The 27,347-nt window shown below is 57.2% G+C and overlaps 2 protein-coding genes across 8 annotated transcripts; one reads left to right on the top strand and one right to left on the bottom strand.

Moving 5' to 3' along the window:
• The first annotated feature begins 7,242 nt into the window (after positions 1–7,242).
• On the top strand, positions 7,243–16,015 carry PRSS8 (serine protease 8). 4 transcript variants are annotated; one of them, XM_048853801.2, is made up of 7 exons: positions 7,243–7,393; positions 11,388–11,414; positions 12,419–12,581; positions 13,076–13,347; positions 13,734–13,900; positions 14,186–14,579; positions 15,084–15,171. In XM_048853801.2, exons 1-6 carry the CDS (start codon positions 7,345–7,347, stop codon positions 14,561–14,563), a joined length of 1,056 nt encoding a protein of 351 aa, XP_048709758.2. In that variant the 5' UTR covers positions 7,243–7,344; the 3' UTR covers positions 14,564–14,579; positions 15,084–15,171. The 4 variants fall into 4 exon arrangements, with proteins under 4 accessions (XP_048709758.2, XP_048709757.2, XP_048709760.2 ...); XM_048853800.2 differs by having other exon boundaries at positions 14,186–15,174; XM_048853803.2 differs by lacking the exon at positions 14,186–14,579 and having other exon boundaries at positions 7,247–7,393; positions 15,084–16,015.
• Positions 16,016–17,446: 1,431 nt separating this feature from the next.
• KAT8 (lysine acetyltransferase 8) lies at positions 17,447–26,309 on the bottom strand. Of its 4 annotated transcripts, none has more exons than XM_048853786.2 (11): positions 26,074–26,309; positions 24,560–24,634; positions 23,940–24,115; positions 23,702–23,755; positions 23,427–23,591; positions 23,085–23,174; positions 22,549–22,689; positions 22,048–22,141; positions 21,603–21,753; positions 21,115–21,333; positions 17,447–18,934 (listed from the first exon to the last, which is right to left on the bottom strand). In XM_048853786.2, the coding sequence occupies exons 1-11, from the start codon at positions 26,282–26,284 to the stop codon at positions 18,670–18,672; spliced, it is 1,641 nt and encodes a 546-aa protein (XP_048709743.2). In that variant the 5' UTR covers positions 26,285–26,309; the 3' UTR covers positions 17,447–18,669. The 4 variants fall into 4 exon arrangements, with proteins under 4 accessions (XP_048709743.2, XP_048709745.1, XP_048709742.2 ...); XM_048853788.2 differs by having other exon boundaries at positions 18,730–18,934; positions 21,115–21,269; XM_048853785.2 differs by lacking the exon at positions 17,447–18,934 and adding an exon at positions 18,944–20,433.
• Between the last annotated feature and the right edge of the window lie 1,038 nt (positions 26,310–27,347).

The raw sequence follows: 27,347 nt of genomic DNA, 5'->3' as shown, positions 1-27,347 counted from the left end.
GAGCATGTTACAACAAACACCATACTGCCCTGGCTCACTGTTTAAAATGGTTTTTCAAAGCCTCCCTGAGCAGTATAGCTCTGTATTGAGCTATTCCAATAGCCCTTGTATCTGGCTGTTCAAATTCAGCAGACGGCTGCTCCACCTCCGACCCAGTGGAAATGTTTCCCTCTTTGCTTCACGTACGTTATGTGGGACATAGCAGACAGCTATAACCACTAGGTTATTTTTCTTACTGAGGTCCAATCTTGTGAGTAAACAATGCCAGCGACCCTTCAAACAACCAAAAGCATATTCAGCTGTCATTCTGTACCTACTGAACCGGTAGTTGAATCATTCCTTGCTGCTGTTGACGTGGTCCCTGTATGGCCAGGGAATCAAGGGGTTGGCTGTGTCCCCCAGGGTCACGATTGGCCTGTCCACATTCTCAATGGTAATCTACTGATTGGGAATGAAAGTCCCTACCTGCCGCTTTCAGAATAATCCTGTGAGTTTAAAGATGCGAGCGTCCTGCACCTTTTCTGACCAGCCCACACTGATGTCACTGAAGCATCCCTGGGGATCCACCAAAGGAGGCGATTAATGGCCCGGCACACTTGCCCTACAACGGCCCCTGCAGTGGATTTCCTGACTCCAGATTGATTCCTGACCAGCCAGTAGCAATCCAGCACTGCAAGTTTCCACCATTCAATCGCCACACACTTCTCCTCTGTCAGTACAGGTCTCATTGTGGGGTCGCTGCTCTGGAGGGCAGCTATGCACACGGATCCAGGAATGTGGCCTTGCACATCTGAAATTTCTGCAGCCACTGCCAGTCATCCCAAGCCCACACTGTGATGCAATCCCACCACCCAGTGTTTGTTTCTCAGGCCCAGAACCAGTGCTCCACCATCTGCAGCTGCTCTGGGAATGCCACCAACCACCTTAAATTGGTTGTCCCTATGTCCCCCAGCAAACCGTCTTCCAAGGAATCGTCATGTTCCCCACTAGTTCAGTTCTTCCGGTGGCTCCGCAGATACACCAGGATCATGCACCCTGTGCTTGCAACACCCGTGAGAATAGTGCCGAGCTCCAGGTTTCTGTCAGAGTTGGTGGACAAGCACTCCTGGTGAGTACGCGCACCACCGACACCAGGAGCCAGGTGCGGGGACAGTGTGCCGACGTACCTGAGTCGACATAAGTTTGTAGTGGAGACGTGGCCTAAATTTCCGAGTGCCAGAAGCTGGGACTGGATGACAGGGGATGGATCACCCTACATTGCCCTGTTCTGTTTATTCCCTCTGAAGCATCTGGCACTGGCCACTGTCAGAAGACAAGATACTGGGCTAGATGGATCATTGGTCTGACCCAGTGTGGCCGTTCTTATGGATGATGGTTGCAAATAGGCTGTTCCATGGAATGAGGAGGGTGCATGGAGGGATTGGAGAGGGAGGAGCTTGAGTAGTGGCAAAGGCTGTGTGAGTTGGGAGCGGGGAGGCCAGGACTGGGTAGCATGGGGGCGCTGGGATTGAGGAGCACTGGCAGATTTTGTGGGGGAAGGGGGTAGCTGAGGGCTGGGATAGTAGGTTGTTGCTTGCTAAGCCCCTGTTCCACCCCACTGTACTCCACTGGGCTGGAGATAGAACCCAGGAGTCCTGACTGACAGCCCCCTCCCACATCAGTTTTTGACATTTACTCCTGAGCTACTATCTCTCTCTCCCCCACACACTCCCCCACCGGGACCTTGTTTTTTCTCCCCTCCCCTTCCCTGCCGATGGGAGGCTTTGGCCTGCCAGGGTGGAGGAGCCTGGCTCCAGGTGGGCATCAATAGCTCCAGCTGCTTCTAGCCAGCCGGAGGAGCGGCTCAGGAAGTTGGGTGCACTTCATAAATGGGAGCTAGGGCGGTGGAGCAGGGGGAAACCTCACATCCCTCTGCTGAACTGCCTGGAGGGGTGTCACCCATCTCTGAGTGCCCGTTGATCACTCCTTCCCCCTGTTGCCACCGTTCTTCCCTGCCTTAACCTCCCCTTATCCCATACAGCAATGCTGACTTTTAAATAACCACCATTAGGTTTCAGAGTTAACATAATTTGTCTAAATGGGACAATTTGCCGCCTCTCACTCATGGCTTCACATTTCTGCTCAGGCTGCACTAATACACCTGGAACACTCCTCTTCACCCCTCTCCACACACACACTGCCCGCCTACCCTGTCCCTGAACCCACCTGCCTCTGAGTTGTAGTCCTGGTTGGTTTCAGGCTGTGTCAGTTGTGAGCAGAGGCCTTGGAGTTGGATTTTATTTTAGGAAGCACCACCTGGTGCCTTAGTCTCTGCCCTTACTTACAAGGAGTAAAGTGTTATTCAGCTTGAAACTTTAAAGCTCATCGTTAGTTTTCAAAGTTAACAATGCTATTCAGATGAGCTGGGGTGGTTCACACCTGGTAGATAATTGGCTCAGGCTCTCTGCAGACTCAGGCAGCCATTGCTACAATGGTTACGTTTTCCATTTGGAGGGCGGGAGACATAATTTTATAACAAAGGAAAGCTGAGATTCTGGAGCACAATTCCGCAGGGCTGTGACTTACCCACGTACACAGAGGGACCTGCTTGTAGGACAAATGAAGAAGGCCAGCGACATGCTTTAAGTGACCAATATACTCAAAGGCCAGCAGGGGGCAGCATGACAGAAAAGATGGATGGGAGGGCGCTGTGTGCTTCTAGGCTGTCTCATACTCACAGGCCAGAAGCGACCATCATGATCTAGTCTGTTCTCCTGCACACTGCAGGCCACAGAACCTTACCCCTCACCCCTGCTCAGTCCCGCTCCTAAGCTCTGAAGTCCTGAGTCTCTGAAGTCCTCAAATCATGGTTTAAAGACTTCAAATTACAAAGAATTCACCATTTGCACGAGTTTAAAACTGCAGTGGAAGGCGAAAACCCCCAGAGTCTCTGGCCATCTGACCTGGGGGGGGGGATAATGTTTTTGGCTGCGTGTCTGGATGGCTCAAGGGAATGGGATGTTGAGATATGGAGGCACTGTTTTCCACTCCCTGTTCTTGTGTTATGTCTGTTTTTAACTCCTCGTCCTCAACAGGGACCTGGGGCCTTTCTCCTCTAGGGGGCACCAGCTTCAATCCAGATCCAAGGCCCCACGGGGCCTTGCCCGTCTAAGCCGCTAAATCTAAGGTGACTCCATATTTTCAACGTGCTTCTGTCTGAAATGTGCTCAGCGCCCGGTGAGCTGTCCCCATGCGGCGCAGCTGTTCCCCAGATGTCTCACCCCAGAGGCAACTGCATGTCTGGTCCTTTAAGCCACCAGCCTCGTTAACCCTTCAATTATTGGCAGGGAGGATGCTCTGCCCTGGGGTAATCACAAGCTTCCTGCTGTTGGGGAATCCACGCCCAGCAACTGACCAAGGACTCACCCGGATATAGCCTGGCTGTTTATGTAGCCACGTGATGTGGGCAGATACTAGTTAGCTGCCTGCACGTTCAACCCTGGCAGCTGGGACACCAGCTCATTCCTCAGCTGTCCCCTGGTGACTAAGGGCCAAGTCACAGGAATGTGATGCAGTGCAGGTGACTGGAGGCCGGGTATGAATGGGACAGGAGGACTGGGGACCAGGTCAGAGAGCTGTCGGCTTGCCCAGCACAGGAGTTGCCCAGCCCCACAGGCAGCTGCATCTGAGTGCCTGGTGAGCCATCCCGGTGTGGTGTTGCAGGGCAGCCGTTATCCAGTTGTCCCTCCCCAGAGGCAGCTGCATCTCTGCGCAGGGTGACCCATCCCTGTATGGCAGTCTTCGCTGCAACACTCTGGTAGCAAAGGGCCAGTTCCCTGTACATAGGCTGCCCCTGGGGTGGAGGCGGGAATGAATACATTGGCTTGGTGTGTGCGTCTGGGGGAGCCAGTCCTGGTGCTGCCACCCCCTCCTGCCGGTGATGGTGAGCAGTTACACCATGGGAGGGGGTGGGTGCCATGGGTCATGGGGAGAGTGTCACTGGGGCATTGCTACCCTGCTGGGGTGGGTGTCAGTTCCCAGCAGGGCTGAGATAGGGCAGCTGCTCCTTTTGGGGTGGGTGGGGGGTGTATATCTGTCCCTGCTTCCCTCTAGTGGCTGTGCGGGGAGGAGGGTCCACTGCCCCCTACTGCACTGGCTGGGCATATTTGTGTTTATATTCACCACTGCCCCCTACCCGACTGCAATGTCCATGCCATGCCAGTGCTGTGTGTGTTCTTTCTCTTCTCTGGCTTTCCCGAAAGGGCTATTTGCTCTGAGGCCAATAAATGAATCAAGCTATAAAGATGAATTAAAAAGGAAATGATTCGAGAAGGCAGGGCCTTGCCTCCGATACCAATGATAAGAGGTAGCAGGAAGATTAGAAAATGTACTGAACTGGAAGTAGAACCCAGGAATCCTGGTTCCCAGCCTCCCCTGCTTTAATCCACTAGATCCCACTCCCCTTCTAGGGCCAGGGCTAGAACCCAGGAATCCTGTACCTCTAGCTCCCCCTGCACTACCTCACTCCCCTTCCAGAAACCCCAGCCCTGCTCCTCTAACCCACTAGATCCCACCCCCCTCCCTGAGCTGGGGATAACACCCAGGAATCCTGACTCCCAGCCCCACCCTGATCCACCCCACTAGACCTCACTCCCCTCCGAGGCCTACGGCTGGGGACAGAACCCAGGCATCCTGACTCCACTCTGCGCTGGCCGTGCGAGTTTGTCCAGGGGTGCCCTCTTCAGCCCCCAACCCCAAATCCGTGATCAGTTTTTCCAGCCCATAAACTCCAGCCACCGAAACTCAGAGAGGCCGGGATCTGGGGCCCTGTGTGCGTGTGCCCAGCCATTGTGTGTCACCTGTCCGTGAGAAGCGCTGCAGGAACCTGTATGCATTCATTCCCTGGCAACTATTCATACCCCCATCCCCCTTAGATAATGTCACATTCTTCACAGATCACTGCTTGATAAAAGCCACTGGAGTGCATTCCTGCCTCACTTATCAAGGGCAGCTAAACCGGCTCCAATGACGCTAACTAGTTACCTATTCACCTGTTCCAGACTTTATGCTTGGAGGCAGATAAGAACAGAGACTTCAACCTAGGGACAGCGGTCCAATAAGGCCCCAGAGTGGGGGAAGACATTAGCAGCTGGCTTTGCAGGGTGGGGAACGGGACATAGGGCCTTTCCCCTCCAGGGGGCCCTGGCTCCAATCCAGTCCTAGGCTGGTGGGACTGGCTGGCTTAGGGAGACAGGGAATAGGAGATGTGGCTTTTTCCCTCTAGGGAGAATGGGCTCTGATCCAGCCCCAGTGTGGAGGGCTTGGCTGGGCCAGAGGTAGGATTGTTAATTTATTCCTGGAGGTTTCATCACATGACACAATCTTTCATGAAAGATTAATCTTGGATTCCTGGAGACACCAGGACAATCCTGGAGGGTTGGCAACCCTGCCAGGGTTGGTTGTTGGGGGGTAGGGAAAGGATACGGGGCCTTGTCACATATCCCCCCAGCTTTCCTAAAAGTGAAAAGCTCATATCTAGTTCCCACACACCCCTGAGCCCAGTTAGTTGAGTTGAACGGTGTTCATCTCAGGGGAAGGCGATTTTAACAGCTCATTTAACGACACATTTGCTTGGCTTTCCCCTTACCGATCTGTGCTTTTGCCTCGTGGGCTTTCAAATTGGCTGGATGCCCTGGAAAACCACAAGCACACTCACCACACCCTTGCTGACCTAGGATAAACCCACCCAGCTCATCACACTAGCAGACTGTTTTGGTCTAGAGGAGAAATGTCACCGCAATGGGGTTGCCCCTAATGGTTGCGGTCGCCAGCAAAGTTGCAGTTGCCAAAAGGAGTAGGTGCAATAGATACTGTCAAACTCTAGGGGGAGCCAGGCGAAGGCCCCCAGCCTGCTGCCCACAGCACAGCGCCCCCGAGCGCCACCTGGGAGCGGTGGGGCCAGCCCTGACCTCATAGCTTCATTCACTCCCTGCCCCAGTGTTAAGGTCATTCACACGCTCCAGCCCAAAGGAAGTGGGGTGTGGGGGAGGGTCTGAAGGATCCCCCTCCCCATGGATCAGGGCTTTCATCCCGAGGGCAGGTGTGAAAAGAGCCAACCCACCCCCTGCTGAGCCCAATTAGCACCTTCCCTCCCTGCGCCCAGCCCAGGGGCCCTGGGAAAGGAAGTGCACACATCGCATACACACTGACACCAGCAGCTCCTCCCCCGCCCCCCCACAGCATTCACACACACACACACACACACACATCCCATTCATACGTACACACTGCATTCACACACACGTCCAATTCATACACACACTGCATTCATATCACACACTGCATTCACACACACACGTCCAATTCATACACACACACACTGCATTCACACACACGTCCAATTCATACACACACTGCATTCATATCACACACTGCATTCACACACACACGTCCAATTCATACACACACTGCATTCATATCACACACTGCATTCACACACACACGTCCAATTCATACACACACACACTGCATTCACACACACCTCATTCACACATACACACATCCAATTTCACACGCACACACTGCATTCATACACAAACACACATACATCCCATTCATACACACACACTGCATTCAGACACACACTGCATTCACACATATCCCATTCACTCACACCATTCATACACACACACTGCATTCAGACACACACAAATCCAATTCATACACACACACTGCATTCACACATACCCACTCATATATACACATTGCATTCAAACACACACACATCCAATTCATACACACACACACACGCATTCACACGCACAGATATCCCATTCATACATACATACTTCATTCAGCCTCCATTCATACATACACACTGCATTCACAAACACACACACCATTCATGCATACACAGTGCATTCACACCCCCCCATTCATCCACACCCCCATTCATCCATACACCCCTCAGTCACACACGCATCCCGTTCATACATACATGCTACATTCCACACCCGATTCGCCCGCCCACCCAGCTTCCCCCACTCCCTCCCCAGCACAGTGCGAAGGGCCCAGCGCCCCAGGCAGCCTGGCAGGGCTGTGGAAGGGGGATGGAGGGCCTGGCTGGCCTGTCAGTAGTGACCCTGCCCATGCAGCGGGGCCCCAGCCCTGGGGTGCTGATGAGGTGAGCGGGACATGGCTCACGTGCATCAAGGCAGGAAACAATTTTTCCCTTCCGGCCCAGGAGAGTGAGTCAGCCTCACATTAATGGATCGTGAAAACAGAGCCAGGAATGTCCCGGGACTCACCGAGAGACCCTACCATAACAGAGGCGTCTGATGGGAGTCCCCACAATAACAAGGTGGCATGTGCAACGGAATGAGAGACCCTACAACTACTGAGCAATGTGTGCAAGGTACTGAGAGACCCTACAAATATCAAGGCAGTGTGTGCCCTGCAAGGGGAGACCCTACAATAACGGGGGGGGGTGTGTGTGTGCAATGGGATGAGACCCTACAACAAGTGAGCAATATGTGCAGTGTAGGAGGAGACCCTACAATCATAGAATATCAGCGTTGGAAGGGATCTCAGGAGGTCATCTAGTCCCACCCCCTGCTCAAAGCAGGACCGATCCCCAATTTTTGCCCCAGATCCCTAAATGGCCCCCTCAAGGATCGAACTCCCAACCCTGGGTTTAGCAGCCCAATGCTCAAACCACTGAGGTATCCATAACAGAGCAGGGCAAGGAGAGACCCTGCAATAACAAGCATGTACAGTGCAATGGAAAGAGAAACCCTACAACTGAGCCATGTGTGCAGTGTAAGAGGAGACCCTACAATAACAGCGGGGGGGCGGTGACCGAGCGGCCGGAGCGGGGCCGGGGGCGGGCCCGGGCGGGAGGTGGATCCCGGAGCAGCAGGTTGGGCCGCTTCCCTGGCACGGGGCGCCGTGAAAAGGGGAGGGAGCGAGCGCCGCGTCCCAGTGTCCCCGCCCGTGTGGAGACAGCGCACCTGCCCGCCGCTCAGCTCCGCCGGCGGGACCCCTCGCCGCCCGCCCAGGAGATGGGGGCGCCCCTGGGGGCGCTGCTCTGCCTCCTCCTCAGCCTGGGTGAGTGCGGGCGGGGCCGCTCGACCCCTGTCCTCCCTCCCCCTTCTGCCTCTCCCCAACCCCCCCTTGTCTGGTTCCCCAAACCCCCCTTCTGCCTCTCCCCAAACCCCCCTTCTCTGGTTCCCCAAACCCCCCCCTCTGCCTCTCCCCAAACCCCCCTTCTCTGGTTCCCCAAACCCCCCCTTCTGCCTCTCCCCAACCCCCCCTTCTCTGGTTCCCCAAACCCCTCTTCTCTGGTTCCCCAACCCCCCCCTTCTGCCTCTCCCCAAACCCCCCTTCTCTGGTTCCCCAAACCCCCCCCTTCTGCCTCTCCCCAAACCCCCCTTCTCTGGTTCCCCAAACCCCCCCCTTCTGCCTCTCCCCAAACCCCCCTTGTCTGGTTCCCCAAACCCCCCTTCTGCCCCTCCCCAAATCTTTTTCTCCCCCCTCCCCAAATCTCTTTCTCCCCCCTCCCCTCTTTCCTTTGCTCCTTCCTTCTCCGAGTCCCTCTGTCTGTCCCGGTCTCCCAGCTCAAGGTCCCAGCTCCTCCGAGGGCGCTGCGGGGCTGGGACCTGGGTGGGACTGGGTCTCGGGGCGCCCTTTGGTGCCCCAGGGCCATAGATGCTGGAACTAGGGGTGCTGGTTGTGCTGCCGCACCCCCTGGCTTCAAGTGGTTTCCATTATATACAGAGTTCAATGGCGCTCAGCACCCCCACTATGCAAATTGTTCTGGGGAGGAGCGCAACGTGGGGCTGAAAATCACCTGTGTGTGGGGCGGGGGGTTATGGGTGAGTGGGTCTGTGTGATCCTGTATGTGGGGTGGGTGTTGTTGTGGGTGTCTGTGTGATGCCCGCGTGGTGTGAGCCATGTGCGGTGGGGTGAAGTGGGGTGTGTTCCTATGTGTGATGCCTGGGTTGTGTTACAGGTGTGGTATGCGCTGTGTGTGTGTCCGGTGACATTTGTGTACTGTTACAGGGGTGGGTGGGTGTGTCACGCAGTGGGTATGCGCATTTCTGCAGGATGTGTGGGCGTTGTGTGGTGGGTGGGTGTGATGCGAGTGAAAAGCACCTGCCAGTTGATTGGTTTGAGGATTTGTACATTCCTGCAGGGCAGGTTTCCCTGGTCTGAGTTATCCAGGTTTTTGTGTGTATGTGTGGGGGGGAATGGTTAATCCTGATTTAGGAAACGGTTTTGTCCGGCTGGAAAGGTTTGCATGAAATCAGAAGCCAGCAGGGCTCCTGGGGTCTGTTCCCAGCTCTTTTGGAGGAAGTGAACTCTAACGGTTAGAGCAGGAGGGACTAGCAGTCAGGACTCCTGGGTTCTATTCCCAGTACGGGGAGGGGAGTGGGGCCTAGTGGGTTGGAGCAGAGGGATATGGATGAAAGGCCCCATTGCCAGACCTCCTGAGCCTGCCAGTCCCCTTTGTCTCCTTGTACAAACAGTATTTGGGAGACTGTGAAACTCCCTAAGGTTCACCTGAAACTCCCTGTAATCAGGTTTCAGAGGAACAGCCGTGTTAGTCTGTAATCAGACACTGTGTGAAAGGCCCTGAAACCCAAGGCACACCAGCAAATGGCCCATCAGCCCCTGCATTGTGTGAGTGTCTGTGGTCAGCTTGGGTGGCACCTGGGCTGTAAACTACAGACATGAACACCTGACCTCCCCCTCCAACCCCCCAGCAGGCTATGTCTACTCCTCGTTCTGAATGCAGCAAGCAATAGGGCTCTGGGTGGCCAGGAACAGGGAATGGGCCACCGGGCCTTGCCCCGCTACGGGGCAGTGACTCTGATCCGGCCACAGGGTGGGGGCAAAAAGAAAAGGAGGACTTGTGGCACCTTAGAGACTAACCAATTTATTTGAGCATAAGCTTTCGTGAGCTACAGCTCACTTCATCGGGTGCATCCTGTGGCTGGCTGAGTCTTGGGGGCAGGGGATGGGACAGGAGGCCTTTCTTCTCTAGGGGGTGCTGGCTCAGATCTGGCCCCAGGGAGGGGGAACTGGCTGGCTCGGGACAGGGAGCAGGGAATGGGAGATGTTCCCATGGCTGAGGTATGTGAGCAAAGGTCTGTGTGAGCCTGGCCCCCGTCCTAGGGTTACACAGAGAATCCAGCCTTCTGATTTGCCCCCATGCCCAGTGCAAGGCTGTGGCTCCCTGGGGTAACGGCACAGAACGTAGTGGAGGTACAGCCTGTGGGTTGGGTTGGGTCGTGTCTAATGTTGTCCCAGGGCTGAGCCAGGCTCCCACTGCCCCTGCCAGTGTCTCTGAAGCTGGCTCAGGTTCCTCTAGCAGAAGAAGTAACGAAGTAACCTGTCCTGCAGGTCTGGCTCTATATTTAGCCTCTCTGCACAGGCTGGAGGAATGTTGGGCGGACAGACAGCCACAAATACCTATTGGTCCATGACTGGGTCCCAGGCTAATGCAGGTCACTTGAGGTGATATTAAATCCAAAGCACCCTCTCTGTGGGGAGCGAAGAAGATGGGTGTATGTGGCCCATCGAGCCCCTGGCTGAGGCTGGCTCTTGTGGCCTGCTGGGAACTGGGCTGAGACCTGTCAAATTCGCTTCACCGAATGGGACATCAGGTTGGGTGGTTTTAGAGCAATACGGGTCCAAGCAGGCTCCCCCTAGAGGGTAAAGGCCCCGTGTCCCATTCCCCACTGCCTTGAGGCAGTCAGTTGCTCTGCCCTGGGGCTGGATAGTAGCCAGCGCCCCGTAGAGGGAAAAGTCCCTGTGTCCCGTTCCCCTGAGTCAGGCAGAGCCTTGAGAAGTGAAACTGACAACTTGCCTACTCGCGGAAGAATCTGGAATGACGCTGGCAGACCAGGGCCCTCCCTCTGAACAGGGAGCAGTTTCTGGGAAAGGAGGTGGCACGGGCTGGGAGACAGAGACAAGGCCAAAGGGAATAACCCTGCCAGGCTGCAGTGACGCGGCTGTATCACGTGGACAGCTCGGAGAAACCCAGGGGCCTTGGTTTTCCCGGCTCAGAAGATGGCGCTCTTCCCTCCGTCTGCTAGGACTCCTGCATTCTAGCCCTGGTTCTGGGAGAGGTATCTAGTGGGTTAGAGCACGGTGGGCTCGGAGTCCGGACTCCTAGGTTCTACCCTTGGCTCTGGGAGGGGAGTGAAATTTAGCAGGAAGAGCTTAGCTATGACTTGATTGCTATATATCTTTATTATTGCCTACTGTGTGGGCCCTATCCCGGAAATGGAGATGCCCCTTTCCCAATTATCCCTGAGATGCTTCATTTCAGTGGCCCTGGGGCTGATGCATGTTGTCCTGGGATGCATTCCTGATGGTGCCTCTTTTTTTCCTCCTCTGAACAGGTGTACAGGAGACCTCCGGACAATCAGGTAAAGATCTGGCTCGGAACGCGGCCCGTATGGACAGCTGGTCGCTTTTCTCCTCCAGATCGTTTTCCCACAACCCGCCCTTCAGTCATGTCTTCAGCCAGTGTCATTTTCCTCGGTGGTTATTTGTGTGGCCATGTGTCAGCATCTCTAGGGGATATTTGTGTTCAGTATAACCAGCCCCCATAGTGATGGGAGGAGGATCTGAGCCCACCATCTCCTGCGTTTAAGGCATGAGCTGCTACCAGTGAAGCTAAGGGTGAAGCTAACTTGCAGCTATTGTAGGCTCATTAACCTCATATGTGAGCCAGCCGCTAGCGGGAATGATGGTGCCCCCCAGAGGGGAAAGGGAATGAACATCTATCCTCCCTTAGGGGTCAGGTCTACATTAAAAAGTTAGGTCCACCCAGCTACCTCCACCAGGGACGTGAAAAATCCACACCCCGAGCGACATAGTTAAACTGACCCAACCACTGGTATAGACAGCACTGCGTCGACAGAAGGATTCTTTCATTGACCTAGCTGCTGCCTTTCGGGGGGGTGGATTAAGTACAGCGATGGGAGAGACTCTCCCATTGGTCTAGGTAGCGTCTACACCACTGTAGCGTTTCAAGTGTAGACACGCCCTTCGTCTGGGTTACATCTGTGTTGGGAAGTTGTGGTGAAGAGGGTCTCCAAACTTTTTTGATGGCAAAAATTGAGTTTTCAACAAACCTTTTTTTTTTTTTTCTTCTTCAAAAAAGTCTGTTCTCGACAGAAAATGTAGAGGTGTTTGTGGACAAGCTGAGCAACCAAAACCCCAAAACAAACAAAAATATGTTTGGGGCTGAAACGTGGGCTTCACAGGTTCTGTTCCCAGCTGGGAGTGGGGTCTAGTGGGATGGAGCGGGGGAGCGGGGAGTCAGGACTCCTGCGTTCTATCCCCAGCTCTCAGAGAGGAGTGGGACCTAGTGGTTAGCCTAAGGGGCTGTTTCTGGTTCATTCGCTGCTGCTCTGCTCCCCTGCAGGAACATGTGGATCTGTTTCCATGGGCCGGATTGTGGGGGGCACAGATGCGCAGGCCGGGCAGTGGCCTTGGCAGGTCAGCCTGAATTTTCAGAGTGTTCATGTGTGTGGCGGCTCCCTCATTTCCCCCCAGTGGGTGATCACCGCAGCACACTGCTTCCCACCGTAAGTACAGGGCACGGAGGGGGTCATCTGGGCTGGGCCAGGCTCTGAGTGTTACCGGGGTCAGGGGGGCTAGTAAGGAGAAGCCTGTATCTTCCATCCATTTCTGACCCTACATCTGTTTGACTCTGTTTCTATGGACAGACTCCCAGCTGCCCCCACTCTCCTACCAGAACCAGAGTTAGAATCCAGGAGTCCTGACTCCCAACCCCTGCATCTCTAACCACCTAGACTCCCCTCCCAGAACGAGGATAGAATCAGAACCCAGGAGTCCTGATTCCCATATCCGTCCCACTCTAACCCACTAGACCCCACTCCCAATGTGTGTGTGTACCTCTACCCTCCACAACATAGAATCTGCCCCCGCATGGCATGTTTCCTTGCCCCTACACTGCTGCTATCTAAGGGAGATTCCCCATTAGTTGAAGCTTTCTGCAGCCTGAGGTGCTGGCTTCTCTTCTTGCTGAAGGCCTATGTCTCTCTCCCCTACCTTGCAGGGAAAACCCCATCGCCGACTATGAGGTGACGCTCGGAGCCTTCCAGCTGTCCAACCTCCTGGCTGACATCGTGGTGGTTGGGGTGGAGCAGGCCATCAAGAACCCCGACTACACGGATGAGGGCTCCGGCGGGGACCTTGCGCTGGTGAAATTGAAAAGGCCCATCTCCTACACGCGTAGCATTCGCCCCATCTGCCTGCCGTCCGCTTCCGTCAGCTTCCCTAGCGGCATGACCTGCACTGTGACTGGCTGGGGGAATGTGCTTACTTCTGGTGAGTGAAGGGTTAACACAGCCACCTCTGGGGCGAGGCAGCTGGGTAATGATGTCGCACCTGGGGATGCAGCTGTGTCTGGGGTGGGGCAGCTGGATAACAGCGGCCAACAATTTTGGAGAGGAAGTGCAGGTGAATTGTGTGTTCAGTTGACACTGCAGGGAGGATTCTAGGGCCCGACCAGCCCCCTGAACCTCGCTCTGGGATCTGGACTCACATCACTCCCCGCTCCCCACTAAGCCTGGCTTAGAGCCTGGGCTGCTGTGGAGTGAGTCTCTTGGCCCATTCCCCACACCACAGCGCCCCCTGGTGGCTCCCTTTCCCCCCACCTGAGTGAGGAGTCAGCTGCCCACCCGGACTTGGCTGATTTCTTTCCCCCCATGCAGTCAGCCTGCCCAGTCCCAAAACCCTGCAGCAGCTGGAGGTGCCCCTGATTGGGCTGGAGACCTGCCGCTGCCTCTACAAGATCAACGCCAACCCAGCGGATACCCACGTGATCCAGGACGACATGATGTGTGCGGGCTACGCCGAGGGCAAGAAGGACGCCTGCCAGGTGAGCGGGGTGCTGGGGGTCCATCTGTCCATGGCACTAAGGGTGGGGCTACTGGGAGTCAGCGCTGGGTACTATGAGCACTGGCCCAATGACTGGGCCGTAGATTTCCTATCTCTTCTGGGCTTAGGTGCCACTCCTTGACCTTTAACCTCAAGGCCCCCACCCCCACTCTGCCAGGCTCCACCCACCATGGCTAAGCTTTGTCGTAACCAGCCAGTTGTATCCCACTTCACCCACCAATCCCCCTCCTAATGCCATTTCCCTCTCCCCACCCTGTTCTTCCAGGGTGACTCCGGGGGACCCCTGTCCTGCCGTGTGGGCAGTGCCTGGCTGTTAGCTGGGGTGGTGAGCTGGGGGGACGCGTGCGGGTCCCCCAACCGGCCTGGCATCTACACCCGCACCTCGGCCCACACAGCCTGGATTAAACAGATCATCCCGGCGGTGGAGATGAGCGACGTGCGCGTGAATCAGGAGCCAGTCTCGGAGGAGGGGCTGTGCCCCAACACCACCAGTCGGCCTGGCCCCTATGATGGCATCCAGCCCCATCCTGACTGGCCCCGGCCAATCTCCCCCAACAAGCCACTGGACCACGCTACCTCCCACATCCTCGCTTCCAGCCTGCTGTTCTTCTGTCTGCTACTTCATGTACTCCCTGCCCTATAGCGCCCCTACTCTCAAGGTCAGCTCAGCATGAGACCCCACCCCCGATGGCAGTCCAGGGGCATCCTGCCCCCCTCCCAAACTGAGCAGGATGGTCCCAAGATTTCAAAGACTTGGTTTCCCGCCCCATCCCCTTATTGTCCCCGTTTGTGTCCTGTGTTGTGCTGCTCTGTCACGACCAGGGCACCGAGCTGGCAGCAGCCCTGTTCATGGCAACGTCATTTCTGCCTCCGGTCCTGCAGACACCTTAAGTTTTGGCCAACAGGGTCCTGCAAACCTCTCCCAAGCCTCGCTCTGGGATCGAGGCTCACGCCAGCCCCTGAGCCTCGCTCTGGCATCCGGGGTCACGCAACGCCTCCAGCCTCGCTCTGACCCCCCCCAGGGCCCCACTCTGGGAGAATCAGGGCCCTAGCAGTAGGCAGCTCCCCGACCCCTGTTCCCAGGCCTGGTTCTGTCACCACGACACCGCCTAGGGCAGCCTAACAAGCTCCCAATCTCCCTCTTCCCACCCTGATTTTTCCAGGGCGACTCCGGGGGACCCCTCTCCTGCAAAGTGGGTAGTGTCTGGCTGCTAGCCGGAGTGGTGAGCTGGGGGGATGCATGTGGGGCCGCCAACCGGCCCGGCGTCTATACCCGCGCCTCAGCCCATGCTGCCTGGATCAAGGAGACTGTCCCAGAAGTGGAGCTGAGCGACGTGAGGGTGGATCTGGAGCCAATCTCTGAGGAAGGGCTGTGCTCCAGGGCAGCTGCTCATCTCCTGGCCCCCTGGCTGCTCTGCTGGGCCTTTCTGAGCCTGGTCCAGGCTGGGTAACCCCACCCTCGCCAACTCCCAAGTGTAGAGATGCAAGGGCGGGAGGGGAACTTGGGGGCACGGGATCCGCCACTGTTGTCATAGTGACTTGGTGGCAGATACCCCAGTAGAACTGGATTTTGCCCCCTACTTCCCCTCCCCACAAAGCTATTTTCAGGGTACCTGCCCTGGCAGCCCTTTGCCTGTGGTTGTCCCCAAAGGATTGTGGGAGGAGGCAGATTGGCCCCAGAAGAGGGGTGCTCTGGGAAACGTTCCCCTCGTCCTTACACCTGTGTCACGCAGAAACAGCCGGGTTTCAGTCCTGGCGTGAGTCAAGCCGATGGGCTCTAATGTGACACGTCTGGCAGGACACTCTTGGCTCCTTAACGTCAGCCGAACCCCCAGGGCTGGGCCAGGTGGCACCAGCAGAGCTGGTTTTTCCACCTCTGGAGAGTCACTGAGTGAGGGCAGGTTCTAAAGGGATCAGAGTTCATCACACGCGTGAGCAAGGGACTGTTAGCACATGGGACTGTGTCTGCCTGTCTTTTATCTGGGGCATAAGGCCAGACCTCCTGCTTGTTCTAAATCGGGTGGGGTATGGAAGGGCTGTTTGACTCCAGATGAAGCGTTTAATAAAGAGGGTATTAGCCCTGTACTATGGGAAAGGCTCTGTTGTTTCTTTAAAAAAAGGGTTTTGTGCTGTTCTAACCACTAAACCCTGCTCTCCTCCCAGAGCCGGGGCTAGAACCCTGGCATCCAAAGTGAACAGAATGCTGGGAATAATTAAGAAAGGGATAGATAATAGGACAGAAAATATCATGTTGCCTCTATATAAATCCATGGTATGCCCACATCTTGAATACTGTGTGCAGATGTGGTCGCCCCATCTCAAAAAAGATATACTGGAATTGGAAAAGGTTCAGAAAAGGGCAACAAAAATGATGAGGGGTATGGAACAGCTTCCCTTTGAGGAGAGATTAATAAGACTGGGACTTTCCAGCTTGGAAAAGAGGCAGCTAAGGAGAGATATGATTGAGGTCTATAAAATCATGACTGGTGTAGAGAAAGTAGATGAGGAAGTGCTCGTTACTACTTATAACACAAGAACTAGGGATCACCAAATGAAATGAATAGGCAGCAGGTTTAAAACAAATAAAAGGAAGTATTTCTTCACACAACTCACAGTCAACCTGTGGAACTCCTTGCCAGAGGATGTTGTGAAGGCCAAGACCATAACAGGGTTCCAAAAAGAATGAGATAAATTCATGGAGGATAGGTCCATCAATGGCTATTAGCCAGGATGGAGTCTCTAGCCTCTGTTTGCCAGAAGCTGGGAATGGGTGACAGGGGATGGATCACTTGATGATTCTCTGTTCTGTTCATTCCCCCGGGGCACCTGGCACTGGCCACTCTCAGAAGACAGGACACTGGGCTAGATGGACCTTTGGTCTGACCCAGTATGGCTGCTCTTATGTTCTCCCAGAGCTGGGCCTAGAACCCATGAATCCAAGCTCCCAGCCCCGCTTCCCACCCAGAGCTGGGGCTAGAACCCAGGTGTCCAGACACCCAAAACTCAGTTATAGGAGCCCTGCCCCACAAAGCAAAGGATGGGCCAAATCTGGCTAAAGCTTGTTTGCTGGCCAAGAGGTTGGGTGTTGGGAACAGTTAATCCAGGGCTGGGCAGTGCTAATATACTCGGTGAATCCGGGTTGGACGCGCTCCAAGGAACCTGCTGGCAGGGTCAGGGAGAGGTGCCTCAGTGGGGAGGCACCTGCACTGAGCAGGCTGGGTGTGGGGAGGTTTTAACTCTTAGGGGAGTGGCTGGGACAGAGATGGGGAGGCTGAATACAGCCCGGAATGAATTTCTGTTTGGCCTCCCTCACTGCCAGGATCCCTCCAAGCCTGTGCTTCCCACCTGCCTGGATCCCTAGCCCAGCCTGTGTGCCCTAGTGCTAGGATCCCTCCCTGATCCCCCTCAAAGCTTGTTCTCCCCACACTGTGCACCTGCCAGGATTCCCCACCCCAGGGCAATCCTGCTAAACTGCACCATACCCTGTGTGTGACCATTCCCAGGCAGACTTCCTGACAGACATGGGTTGTTCACACTTTTCCTTTTTATTTATGAAAAATACACTTCTTAAAACAGAAAAAAATACACCTGTAGGCAGCCAGTAAGAGTGCAGGGAAACTGTGGGGACTGGCTTGGGGGCTGTCGGCGCCAACCGTTCCCCCACGCTCCAGCCTCCCGGCAGCAATGCTTACTTGCACCTCCAGCTGGTGGCACCAGCCTCGGAATTGGAGGAGTGCAAGATTGGTGCTGAGGGAAGAGGCCCGAGACAGTATCCTCTGTGTATCCTTAGACTGGGGTGTCCCAGCCCTGGGAGAATCCCATACACATCTGCCCCATGCAGAGCTTGGCTTTGTGGGGGTGGGGGTTCAAGAACTGACTTGAGACCAGCCAAACTCAGCAGACATTCCTCCAGTCCCTTGTGGGGATCCCAGGATCTCTGGAATGGGAGATCAGGGAGGGATCCCAGCAGTGGAGGAGGGGGGACAAGAGAACTGGGACAGAGATGCCAGTAGCAGGAGGGGCAGGTGGCGCACTGGATGGTGAAGGGAATCCTGGCCTAAGGAGTGCAGGCCAAAGGGGCAGGTCAGGGGGAAGAACCCCAGCAGCAGGGTGGCAGCTGGGGCGTGAAAGGTTCCAGAAGGGACCCAGCTGAGATCCTAGTGGGGAGATGCCCACATCAAGGAGGCCTAGCAGAAGGGGCATCGTCATGGCCAGAGTGGGCTTTGCCTGCAGCAGCTGGGGCACATCGGTGGCATATGTGTGTGGGCTGGTAAGTCAGGGCTATGGCATTCTGCTCCCCCCCTCCCCGAGACCCCGGCTCAGGGCAGGAGGGGCACGGTGGCAGAGCTAAATGTACGTTAGAAGGGACTCTCACAGTGCCCCTGCCCTGTTCCAGCCTCCTGGTGCAGCTGTCCCAGTACCTTCCCCCAGTGCCGCTTTCCTATCTTGCAAGCCCAGGGGGATCAACTGGACAGGGAATGTTTGCCCAGCAGAGAACACACAGTGCCATCCTGCCATTAGCAACCCTGGGCATCTCTTCCCCCTCCCCTGCCAGCTGAGTACCTCCTCCTGCCCCAGACTCAACTGCTGGCTGCCCAGCAGCCCACCAGGGACAAATTAGCCAGTCCACCAAGGTGATATTGACCAGGGTGCAGCACGCAACTGACTAGCGGGGCAGCAGACACTGGCAGTGGTGCGAGGAACCCCCTTTACTAGTGCTGTTCGGGAGGGCAAAGCTCAGCCGTGGGCCTATTCTGCCATGCAACGCTCAAGGGAAATGAGATGCGACAGGACAGGACACCAGCCCTGCTCAATCGCCGCTGGCCTAATGAACAATGTCCAGCCCTTCCAGCTGGTTGTTTGCTCCGGTGCTCTGTGGTCAGGCGGGGTACAGACCAGATCCTCATGTGACTGAGGGGTCATTTGGACTCCTGTGTCCCACCGTTCCTTCACTTCTTGGAGATCTTGGCCTGCTTGTGTTTGGGGGGTGCCCACTTGAGACAGATGGAATCCACTGAGGAGGGAAAAAGGGGAGGGGGTGAGTTTGCCAGAATCTATGAACATCCCCACCCTCCATTGCTTTCAGGCCAGAAGGGCCCGTCCGATCTCCACTCAAGCACCAGCCAGCAACTCTCAGCCTGTTACCCACCCCTGTGTCAAACCCAGCAACTAAAGCACCCTCAAGAAAAGCCCCTAGCGTGGACTGGAAGCCATTAAGGAACAGACATTTCACCATTGCCCTGGGGAGTTTATGGAGGGGATGGCATGACGCTGCCTGCATGTAGCCGATCCGCAACTGCTACCAGCAAATATCCCCAATGGCCAGTGACAGGACACTACATGGGGAGGTCTCTGAGTTACTACAGATAATTCTTTCTGCCTGGTGGGTCTCAGTCACATGCTCAGGATCTAAGGGATCATCATATTTGGGGTCGGGAAGGAATTTCCCCCCAGGTCAGATTGGCAGAGACCTGGGGTTTTTCGCCTTCCTCTGCAGCTTGGGGCACAGGTCACTTGCTGTTTTAAACTAGTGTCAATGGTGGATTCTCTGTCACTTGAAATCTTTAAATCCCGATTTGAAGACTTCCGTGACTCAACCAGAGGTTAGGGAGCTATTATAGGAGTGGGTGGGCGAGGTTCTGTGGTCTGCGATTTGCAGGTCAGACTAGATCAGGATGGTCCATTCTCAGTGTAAGTTGGTTCCAAAAGTTCATATCTGCACTGTTAAAAACTGGTTCCTTATTTCAAATTGGAATGTGTCTGGTTTTAACTTGCAGCCCTTGGTTCTTGTTCTGCCTTTCTCCACTAGATTAACGAGCCTGTAAGCACCCGGCATTTTCTCCCCAGGGAGGTACTTTTACACCAGGATCAAATCACCGCTTGGTCTTCTTTCGATAAGCTAAAGAGATCACGCTCCTTACGCCTCTCACTTTCTCCAGCCCTCCATTCTTTTTAGGCTCTTTAAAGGCTGCTACAGGGAAGTGGTGGACTCTCATTAAGGCTGCTGTATAAATGCACTTCAAGTAGAGGTTTATTCCAGTGATTTTATAAAGAACCCCAAAAAATACTCTCTATACAAACCCTCAGCCAGTTACCATAGGGAAGCAAACTGCACCCGTGGGAAAGCAGTCGGTGTTGGAACACAGTGGAAGCACGCACCCAGATCTGAGCTCTGGGGTGAGGCAGCTGGGTAACAGCAACACTGCAGGGGCATGGTTCACCCGGCACTGAAATGCAGCCATCTCTGGTGTGGCAGCTGTTTAACAGCCGCTCCACAACTCTTCAATGGCATTAGGGGATTCCAGGATAATCAGTGTCTCTTGTCCAGTTTCCAAGCAAAATTCATCCTCTTCTTCCTCCTTCAATCCCACTTTGTCATTTCAAGCCCAGAGGTAGCTGGGTGAGCTGTGCAGCGTTGCTGTTAGCCAGCAAGTCCCACCCCAGAGTGGTCGCACTTCAGTGAGGGGTGTGCGATCCCTGCATTTGCAGCTGGCGAAGAGCTTGGAGCTTTCCCTGGGAGAGAGGGAAGTGGAGATCTGGCTTGCTGAGAGTGCCGTTTTCCCAGCCTCTGGTTACATAACCCGATGTGCCTGTCTTCTGCCCTTGGGAAAACAATGTCCTGCTTCAAGAGAAGCCCGAAACCTGAACGCAGCCAAGGAATGTTCAGTGGGGTGTGTATACCCTGGCCTCTAACAGGGCTGCATTGTGTTTGGGCTTAAGGACTGGTTTGTGTGGAGACGAGTATGAACTTATGAGATTCTTTAGAATCATAGAATCTCAGTGTTGGAAGGAACCTTAGGAGGTCATCCAACCCCCTGCTCAAAGCAGGACCAATCCCCAATTTTTGCCCCAGATCCCTAAGTTGCCCCCTCAAGGATTGAACTCACAACCCTGGGTTTAATGCTGCTTTGCTGCTCTCTGGGCCACCGCACGCAGAGTAGAAACATGCCAGGGACCTCAACAGCCTTTCCAAAGGGGGCAATGTTCCCTCCAGGGGAAAAAGCCCTATGTCCCATTCCCCACCCCCAAGAGCCAGCCAGAGCCCCCCAAGCTTAGGGCCGCATCAGAGCTGGTGCCCCCTACTGGGGGAAAGCTCCTTGTCCCACTCCCCAGCCAGTCGCCCACCCTTGGGTGGGATCAGAGCCAGTGCCCCCCAGAGGGGAGGGACCCCATGTCCCATTCCCCACCCAGTACCTGTGATGGGAGGCTTCTTGTACTGGGCGCTCTTCAGATGCTCCTCCACGAGCTTGGGCGTGACGCAGATGACGTGTTGCCCCTTCCAATACTTCACCATGTTGAGGGACTGCAGCGTGCTGATGATGTCGTTCTGAGTGATGCTGGTCATCTGGCTGCACAAGAAAGGGGGGGGCAGAGGCGTCGGCAGCAGCTGTGGTACCAGGGTGGGGCTGAGTGCTAAGAGGGAGGGCTGGTTCAAGGCTTGGATGGGAGAACACAACTGCGGGTGTGGGGCTCAGTCAGGGGTACGAGCCCCTTGCAGGCAGAGCGGGCCCCAGTGCGGTGCTAGGGGGCGCTGTACTGCGCTGCAGAGAGTGGGGCGGGGTTCAGCAGGGGGCGCTCTCCCCGCTCAGTCAGGGCTGGCCCCAATGCAGCACTAAAGGGCTCAACGGGGCGTGCTCTCCAATCCGAGTCCCTGGTGCGGTCTGCCCCCCTGCCCCCCTCACCTGAGGTCTTTGATGGACAGGGTCCCTCGGAAGTCCCTCAGGATCTCCAGCAGCACCCAGGACCAGTAGCTCCGGTAGCTCAGCTTGCCCAGGTCCGAGAGGGGCTTCTCTGGAGAGCCCACCGTGCTTTCCAGCTTAGACAGCTCGTAGCCTATGGGCATGGAGAAGGGGGTGGGGAGAGATCAGAGCCCCCAGCCTTGGCATGCAGGGACCCTACCCCATTCCCCTCCAGGAACTGTGTGAGTGCAATGAGGTTGGGGGGAGAGGGGCGTCTCAGGACAGAAATCATCCTCACCCTGTGCTGCTGGGATCTCCTATAGGGGGCAGCAGGGAGTTCACTTCCTGGCTGCCCAAAAGGGAAGCCAGTTACTCCCATTCGAGAACGTACCAACTCATTGCACACATGGCCGACAGCACAACAAAGGCAGACACCAGGGCTACTCACTGAAAGCGATGAGAAACTTGCCATAGCCCCGTCTTTGGTAGGGGGGCAAGGTGAGGATACAGGCCACGTTGTTCCCGTCTGGAGACTCCTTCTCCTGAGCACAAAGAATGCACAGACACAGGGTTACCGCAGAGCCACATCGGAGCTCCTAGGAGTGGGGGAGGACAGGGCAGCGTACCGAGGTGGAGAGGGGCTGGGCACAGACTGGCACAGGAGGGGGAAAACAGTTTTCCACATCTGGGCTCAGAGATGACTCAGATCTGTCCAAAATCGCTGCAGAATGGGGGAGGACTGGTGCAAACTGACAAAAGGTTGTTCCGATTCCCAATCCGCTTGACTCCCATCCCAGGACTGGGGATAGAACCCAGGAGTCCTGGCTCCCAGCCCCCCTGCTCTAACCCACTAGACCCCACTTCCCTCCCAGAGCTGGGGAAAGAAAACAGGAAGAACTCAGCTCCCATGCTCTATGCTGGCCTCTCAGCATGGGCTCCAGGCTGTTACCTTGGAGAAATAGCCGACGATGTGGGCGCCCTGCCTGTCGACCTCGGTGAGGATGTAGAAGACAAAGGGCTCAACATCAAAGTAGAGGGTCTTGTGGTCTAGGAAGAGCTTGGCCAGGAGACACAGGTTCTGGCAGTAAATCTGAGCACGGACGAGAAAAGCAATCATCAGACAGCACAGGACTTGCCCAGCTTGGGGCACCAAGGACAAACAGTGAGCCACAGGGAAGGAGTGGGAGCCCAGAACGGGGGAGCCCTGGGGAGCAGACCGCTGGGGATGATCCTGTCCTGGGTGGGATGGGTTCAGGTGGGCCCTGCCGGAGAGACTGCATCTCTGCTGGGGAACCGAATGTCAGGGGTGCTCCTGCCCCGGGTGGGGACAGGCTAGACAGGCCCAGATGGGGAGTTCTGATCTATAGCCCTGCAGCCTTTGTTTGGACAGAGACGTACTGGGCTCCTCGGAGAAGGACAAAGGTCCCGTGGTAGCAGGGAATTCCCCAGTGGCCACACATGGGATGGCCAGCAGCACTGCCTCACCTTGTGATCTTTGCCATCCACTTCATAGACAGAGATGTTGTTCTTCCTGTAGATCTCCTTCCCCGGGGGCTGCCTCCACTGGCATTGGCCCTGAGACGGAGAAACTCTCAGACGCTGGCCAAGCCAACACAGTGCTGCCGGTGCCCCTCAATCCCCACACGCAGCCCCCTGCTATGCCAGCCCTGGGTTAGTTCCCCCACCCAAACCCTGCCCCCACTCTCCCCAGCCCCTCGGCTGCCCCTCTCCCCGAACAGATACACCATTGCCCCTCAACTCCAGCCCACAGCCCTGGGCTCCCCCCCTCCACAGCTCCGGCAATACTGCGACTTGGTCCTTACTTACTAGGTGGTACCTGTAGCTCTTCTCGAACTTCATGTATTTCAGGCAGTACTCGCAGATCCACAGTTTGGGCTGCTTCCCATAATCCTCCGGGAAGGGTGAGAAATACCAGGCGTCGATCTCATAGTGGCCGATGTGGATCTTATCTACGTATTTCACCTTGGTGATCTGGGATTGGGGAGAGGGAGGGAGGACACTCCCGGTTAGTGATCAGAGCAAGGAGCCAGGGTCCTGTCCATTTAGATGCCAGGCCATGCCATTGCCCCAGGGGCACTCACCGCCTCATGCTCCTTCTCCAGGGCAGCTGTGGTAGGATCCATCTCTGCATACGTCTGTGGGAAAACAGCAGAATATCAGGTAACTTCTCTGCTGTAGCACAGACTTTAGTTGAATCCTCACTGAATCTTCCACCCCTAGCACTGCACAGGGTCCAGGACTGACTGCAAGAGGAGAGCACCCCTTACTGAGCCCCCACAACCCCGATCCCTGCCACACAGCACCCCCTGATGTACTTACCTTCTGAACATGGTTGATCTCGTCATGTTTGCGCTTCTGGTTGCGGGTGATCTTACGCTCGGGTTGCTCTGACAGCTCGTTCATGTACTGGTCTGTGTTTTTCTGCACCGCATCTTTGACTGTCTTGGTGAGGGCCAGCCGGTTCTTATCTACCCACTCATCCAGACGCCGGTTGACTGTGGTTAGGGTTGGGCAAGGGGATAGGATGGAACCTTGAACAAGTCTATCCAGCCTCACGGTGCAGAGTGACTTTTTCACCACGTCCCCAAACACTCAACAGCTGGTCACTGGAACCAAGCAGTCCTGACCCCCAGGTGTTTTAGCCCTCTGGAAACCACACCCCTCCCAAAGCCAGGCAGCCTAGACATACCCTTAGATCTCAGATGCTACAGAAGAAAATCCTGCAACGGGGAGTTCTGCAGGCTAATTCTCCATCAATTTGGGGGGTATGGGTGAGAGACTCATTTTAAAGGTGAAAATGAGGCAGTTACTGAACATAAACTACGGTGGGAAAGGAATTAACACCGCCACAATCCTAGGCACTACCGTAGTGCGCCTAATAAATAGCCACCTACATTGATCCCTCCCCCCAGGAACAGAAAACTCAGGGCTGCACTCACATCCGACATAGTGCACGTAGTATTCCTCCCGAGCCTCCTGCTCGTTGAGTCGTGACTGGATGACCTCGGCCGAGTCTGCAAGGCAATCACCAGGTTAGCACCAGCCTAGGTGCTTGTGGAGAGCAGGAACCGGTTAGGCGCAATGATGTATGTCCTTGAAAATGATAACCCCGTTCCGCTGAAGGGTAACCAAGTACTCTACTCAGGGCATGCCCCCCTGGCGGGGGGAAGAGCATTCTTAGTGCGGAACAAGAGCGTCCACCCATGGAGCTAGTAGGGAATAATTGCTGCGCTTTAAATTTACACTCTGGCTTATTTTGCAATAGCTTCCCCATGAAATCTCTGTGCAGGCATGTCCTAAATCTCACAACTGCTTGAAACAGGGGATGCTTAAAATCCGTTTATACTGGTGTAGTGAAACAGGGGTGGGCCTGGGACATATTGCGAGGGGAAGGCCTTATGCCAGGTCCTGTGGGCACATGGCTGGGTACAGGGGCAGGGGAGGTCTGATGGCAGGTGGCCCTGGGGAACAGAGAGATCAGCGAGAAGTATCACAAGAGGGGCAGGTCTCTCACCCCAGGTCCCCTCTGTGCACCAGCACAGGGATGGGGAGAGCTAGAGGATGGCGGGGGAGGGCTGGAGGGGCTCACAGCAGGGGCCATGGAGTGGGGGCGTGGGGTGGTGCTGAGGGGAGGGGGGACAGGGCGAGGGTCGGGGTCTGGGGGGATTGTGAGGGGCAGGGTTTGGGGGGGGACTGCGAGGGGCGGGGTCGGGAGGGGTCGCGCCGCGGGGGGGGGAATCGCGAGGGGCGGGGTCGGGCCGCGGGGGGGGTCGCGCCGCGGGGGGGGGGAATCGCGAGGGGCGGGGTCGGGGGGGGGGAATCGCGGTGGGGAATCGCGAGGGGCGGGGTCGGGGGGGGGGGAATCGCGGTGGGGAATCGCGAGGGGCGGGGTCGGGGGGGGTCGCGCCGCGGGGGGGGAATCGCGAGGGGCGGGGTCGGGGGGGGGAATCGCGGTGGGGAATCGCGAGGGGCGGGGTCGGGGGGGGCCGCGGGGCGGGGGGGGGAATCGCGAGGGGCGGGGTCGGGGGGGGTCGCGCCGCGGGGGGGGGAATCGCGAGGGGCGGGGTCGGGGGGGGGTCGCGCCGCGGGGGGGGGAATCGCGAGGGGCGGGGTCGGGGGGGGTCGCGCCGCGGGGGGGGAATCGCGAGGAGCGGGGTCGGGGGGGGGAATCGCGGTGGGGAATCGCGAGGGGCGGGGTCGGGGGGGGCCGCGGGGCGGGGGGGGGAATCGCGAGGGGCGGGGTCGGGGGGGGGTCGCGCCGCGGGGGGGGAATCGCGAGGGGCGGGGTCGGGGGGGGGGTCGCGCCGCGGGGGGGGGAATCGCGAGGGGCGGGGTCGGGGGGGGGTCGCGCCGCGGGGGGGGAATCGCGAGGGGCGGGGTCGGGGGGGGTCGCGCCGCGGGGGGGGAATCGCGAGGGGCGGGGCCGGGGGGGGCCGCGGGGCGGGTCTCTCACGCCAGGTCCCGTCCGCCCGCCGGCACAGGTAGGTCTCCCCGATCTCCACGGTGACCTCGGCCTCGCGCAGCGGCCCCGGGCTCGGGGGCCGGGGCCGGGGCCGGGCCGCTCCGCGCCCGTCGGCCTCCCGCTCCTCCTCGCCGCCCGCCCCGCGCAGCGGGTCCAGCCCGGGGGGGCTCCCGCCACCTGCCCCGCCCTGCTCCGCCGCCATGACAGGCCGGAACTGCGTCACCGGAAGTGACTTGGGACAACAAACCGCCCCCCCCCCCCGCAGCCTGCGCGTGGCGGGCGCCCGGAGGTGACGTTTCGCCCGCGTCACGTGACCGCGGCCGCCGAGGGGAGAGCGAAGGGCCTGGGAGGCGCCCTAGTATCCCATCATGCCCCGCGTCCCCGCCGCCGTATCCCTGCGGCCCCCAGTTTCCCAGCATGCACCGCGCCCCATCCCTCACCCCCGTGTCCCTGCGTGCACCGCGCCCCACCCCCCAATATCCCTACGTCCCCCAGTATCCCAGCATGCACCGTTCCTCCTCGCCCCATCTCCGTGCGCCCCAGTTTCCCAGTGTTCACCGCCCCCCCGCCCCCGCATCCCCCAGGGGTTGCCGACTTTCTAATCCCACAAAATTGAACCCCCCCAGCCCGCGGCCCCGCCCCCACTCACTGCATCCCCCCCCCCGGTGGCTCGCTCTCCCTCCCCTTCCCTGGGCTGGGGCAGGGGGTTGGGGTGCGGGAGGGGGTGCGGGCTCCGGGGTGGGGCCGGAAATGGGGGGCTGGGGGGGCACAGGGTGGGGGCACAGGCCTACCTGCGGCCACTCCTGTCAGCAGTGCAAGGAGGGGGCTAAGGCAGGCTTCCCGCGTGTCCGGGCCCTGCGGACAGGGCTGCGCCCTGGAAGCAGCTGGCAGGTTCAGCTCTTAGGCGGAGGCGCGGCAGGCGGCTTTGTGCCACGCGGCTCTCGCCCGCAGGCACCCCCCCTTCCCCCCCAGATCCCACTGGCCGTGGTTCCCGGCCAACAGGAGCGTGGAGCCGGTGCTCGGGGCGGGGGCAGCGCGCAGAGCCCCGCGGCCGCCCCCCCCAGCCGAGGCGCCAGACCTGCTGGCTGCTTCCTGGGTGCAGCATACTGCTAGGACAGGTAGGGACTCGCCTGCCTTAGCTCCACAGCACCTCCGTGCTGACCAGAGCCGCCAGGGTCCCTTTTCGACTGGGTGTTCCAGTCGAAAACTGGACACCTGGTCACCCTAGTATCTCAGCATGAATTGCTCCTTGTCCCAGTGCCCCT

This window comes from Caretta caretta, chromosome 6 (assembly GCF_965140235.1).
Source record: "Caretta caretta isolate rCarCar2 chromosome 6, rCarCar1.hap1, whole genome shotgun sequence".
Taxonomy (NCBI): Eukaryota; Metazoa; Chordata; order Testudines; family Cheloniidae; genus Caretta; species Caretta caretta.
Note: the sequence above shows the minus strand (reverse complement) of the source record. Positions and strands in the feature narration are given on the sequence as shown.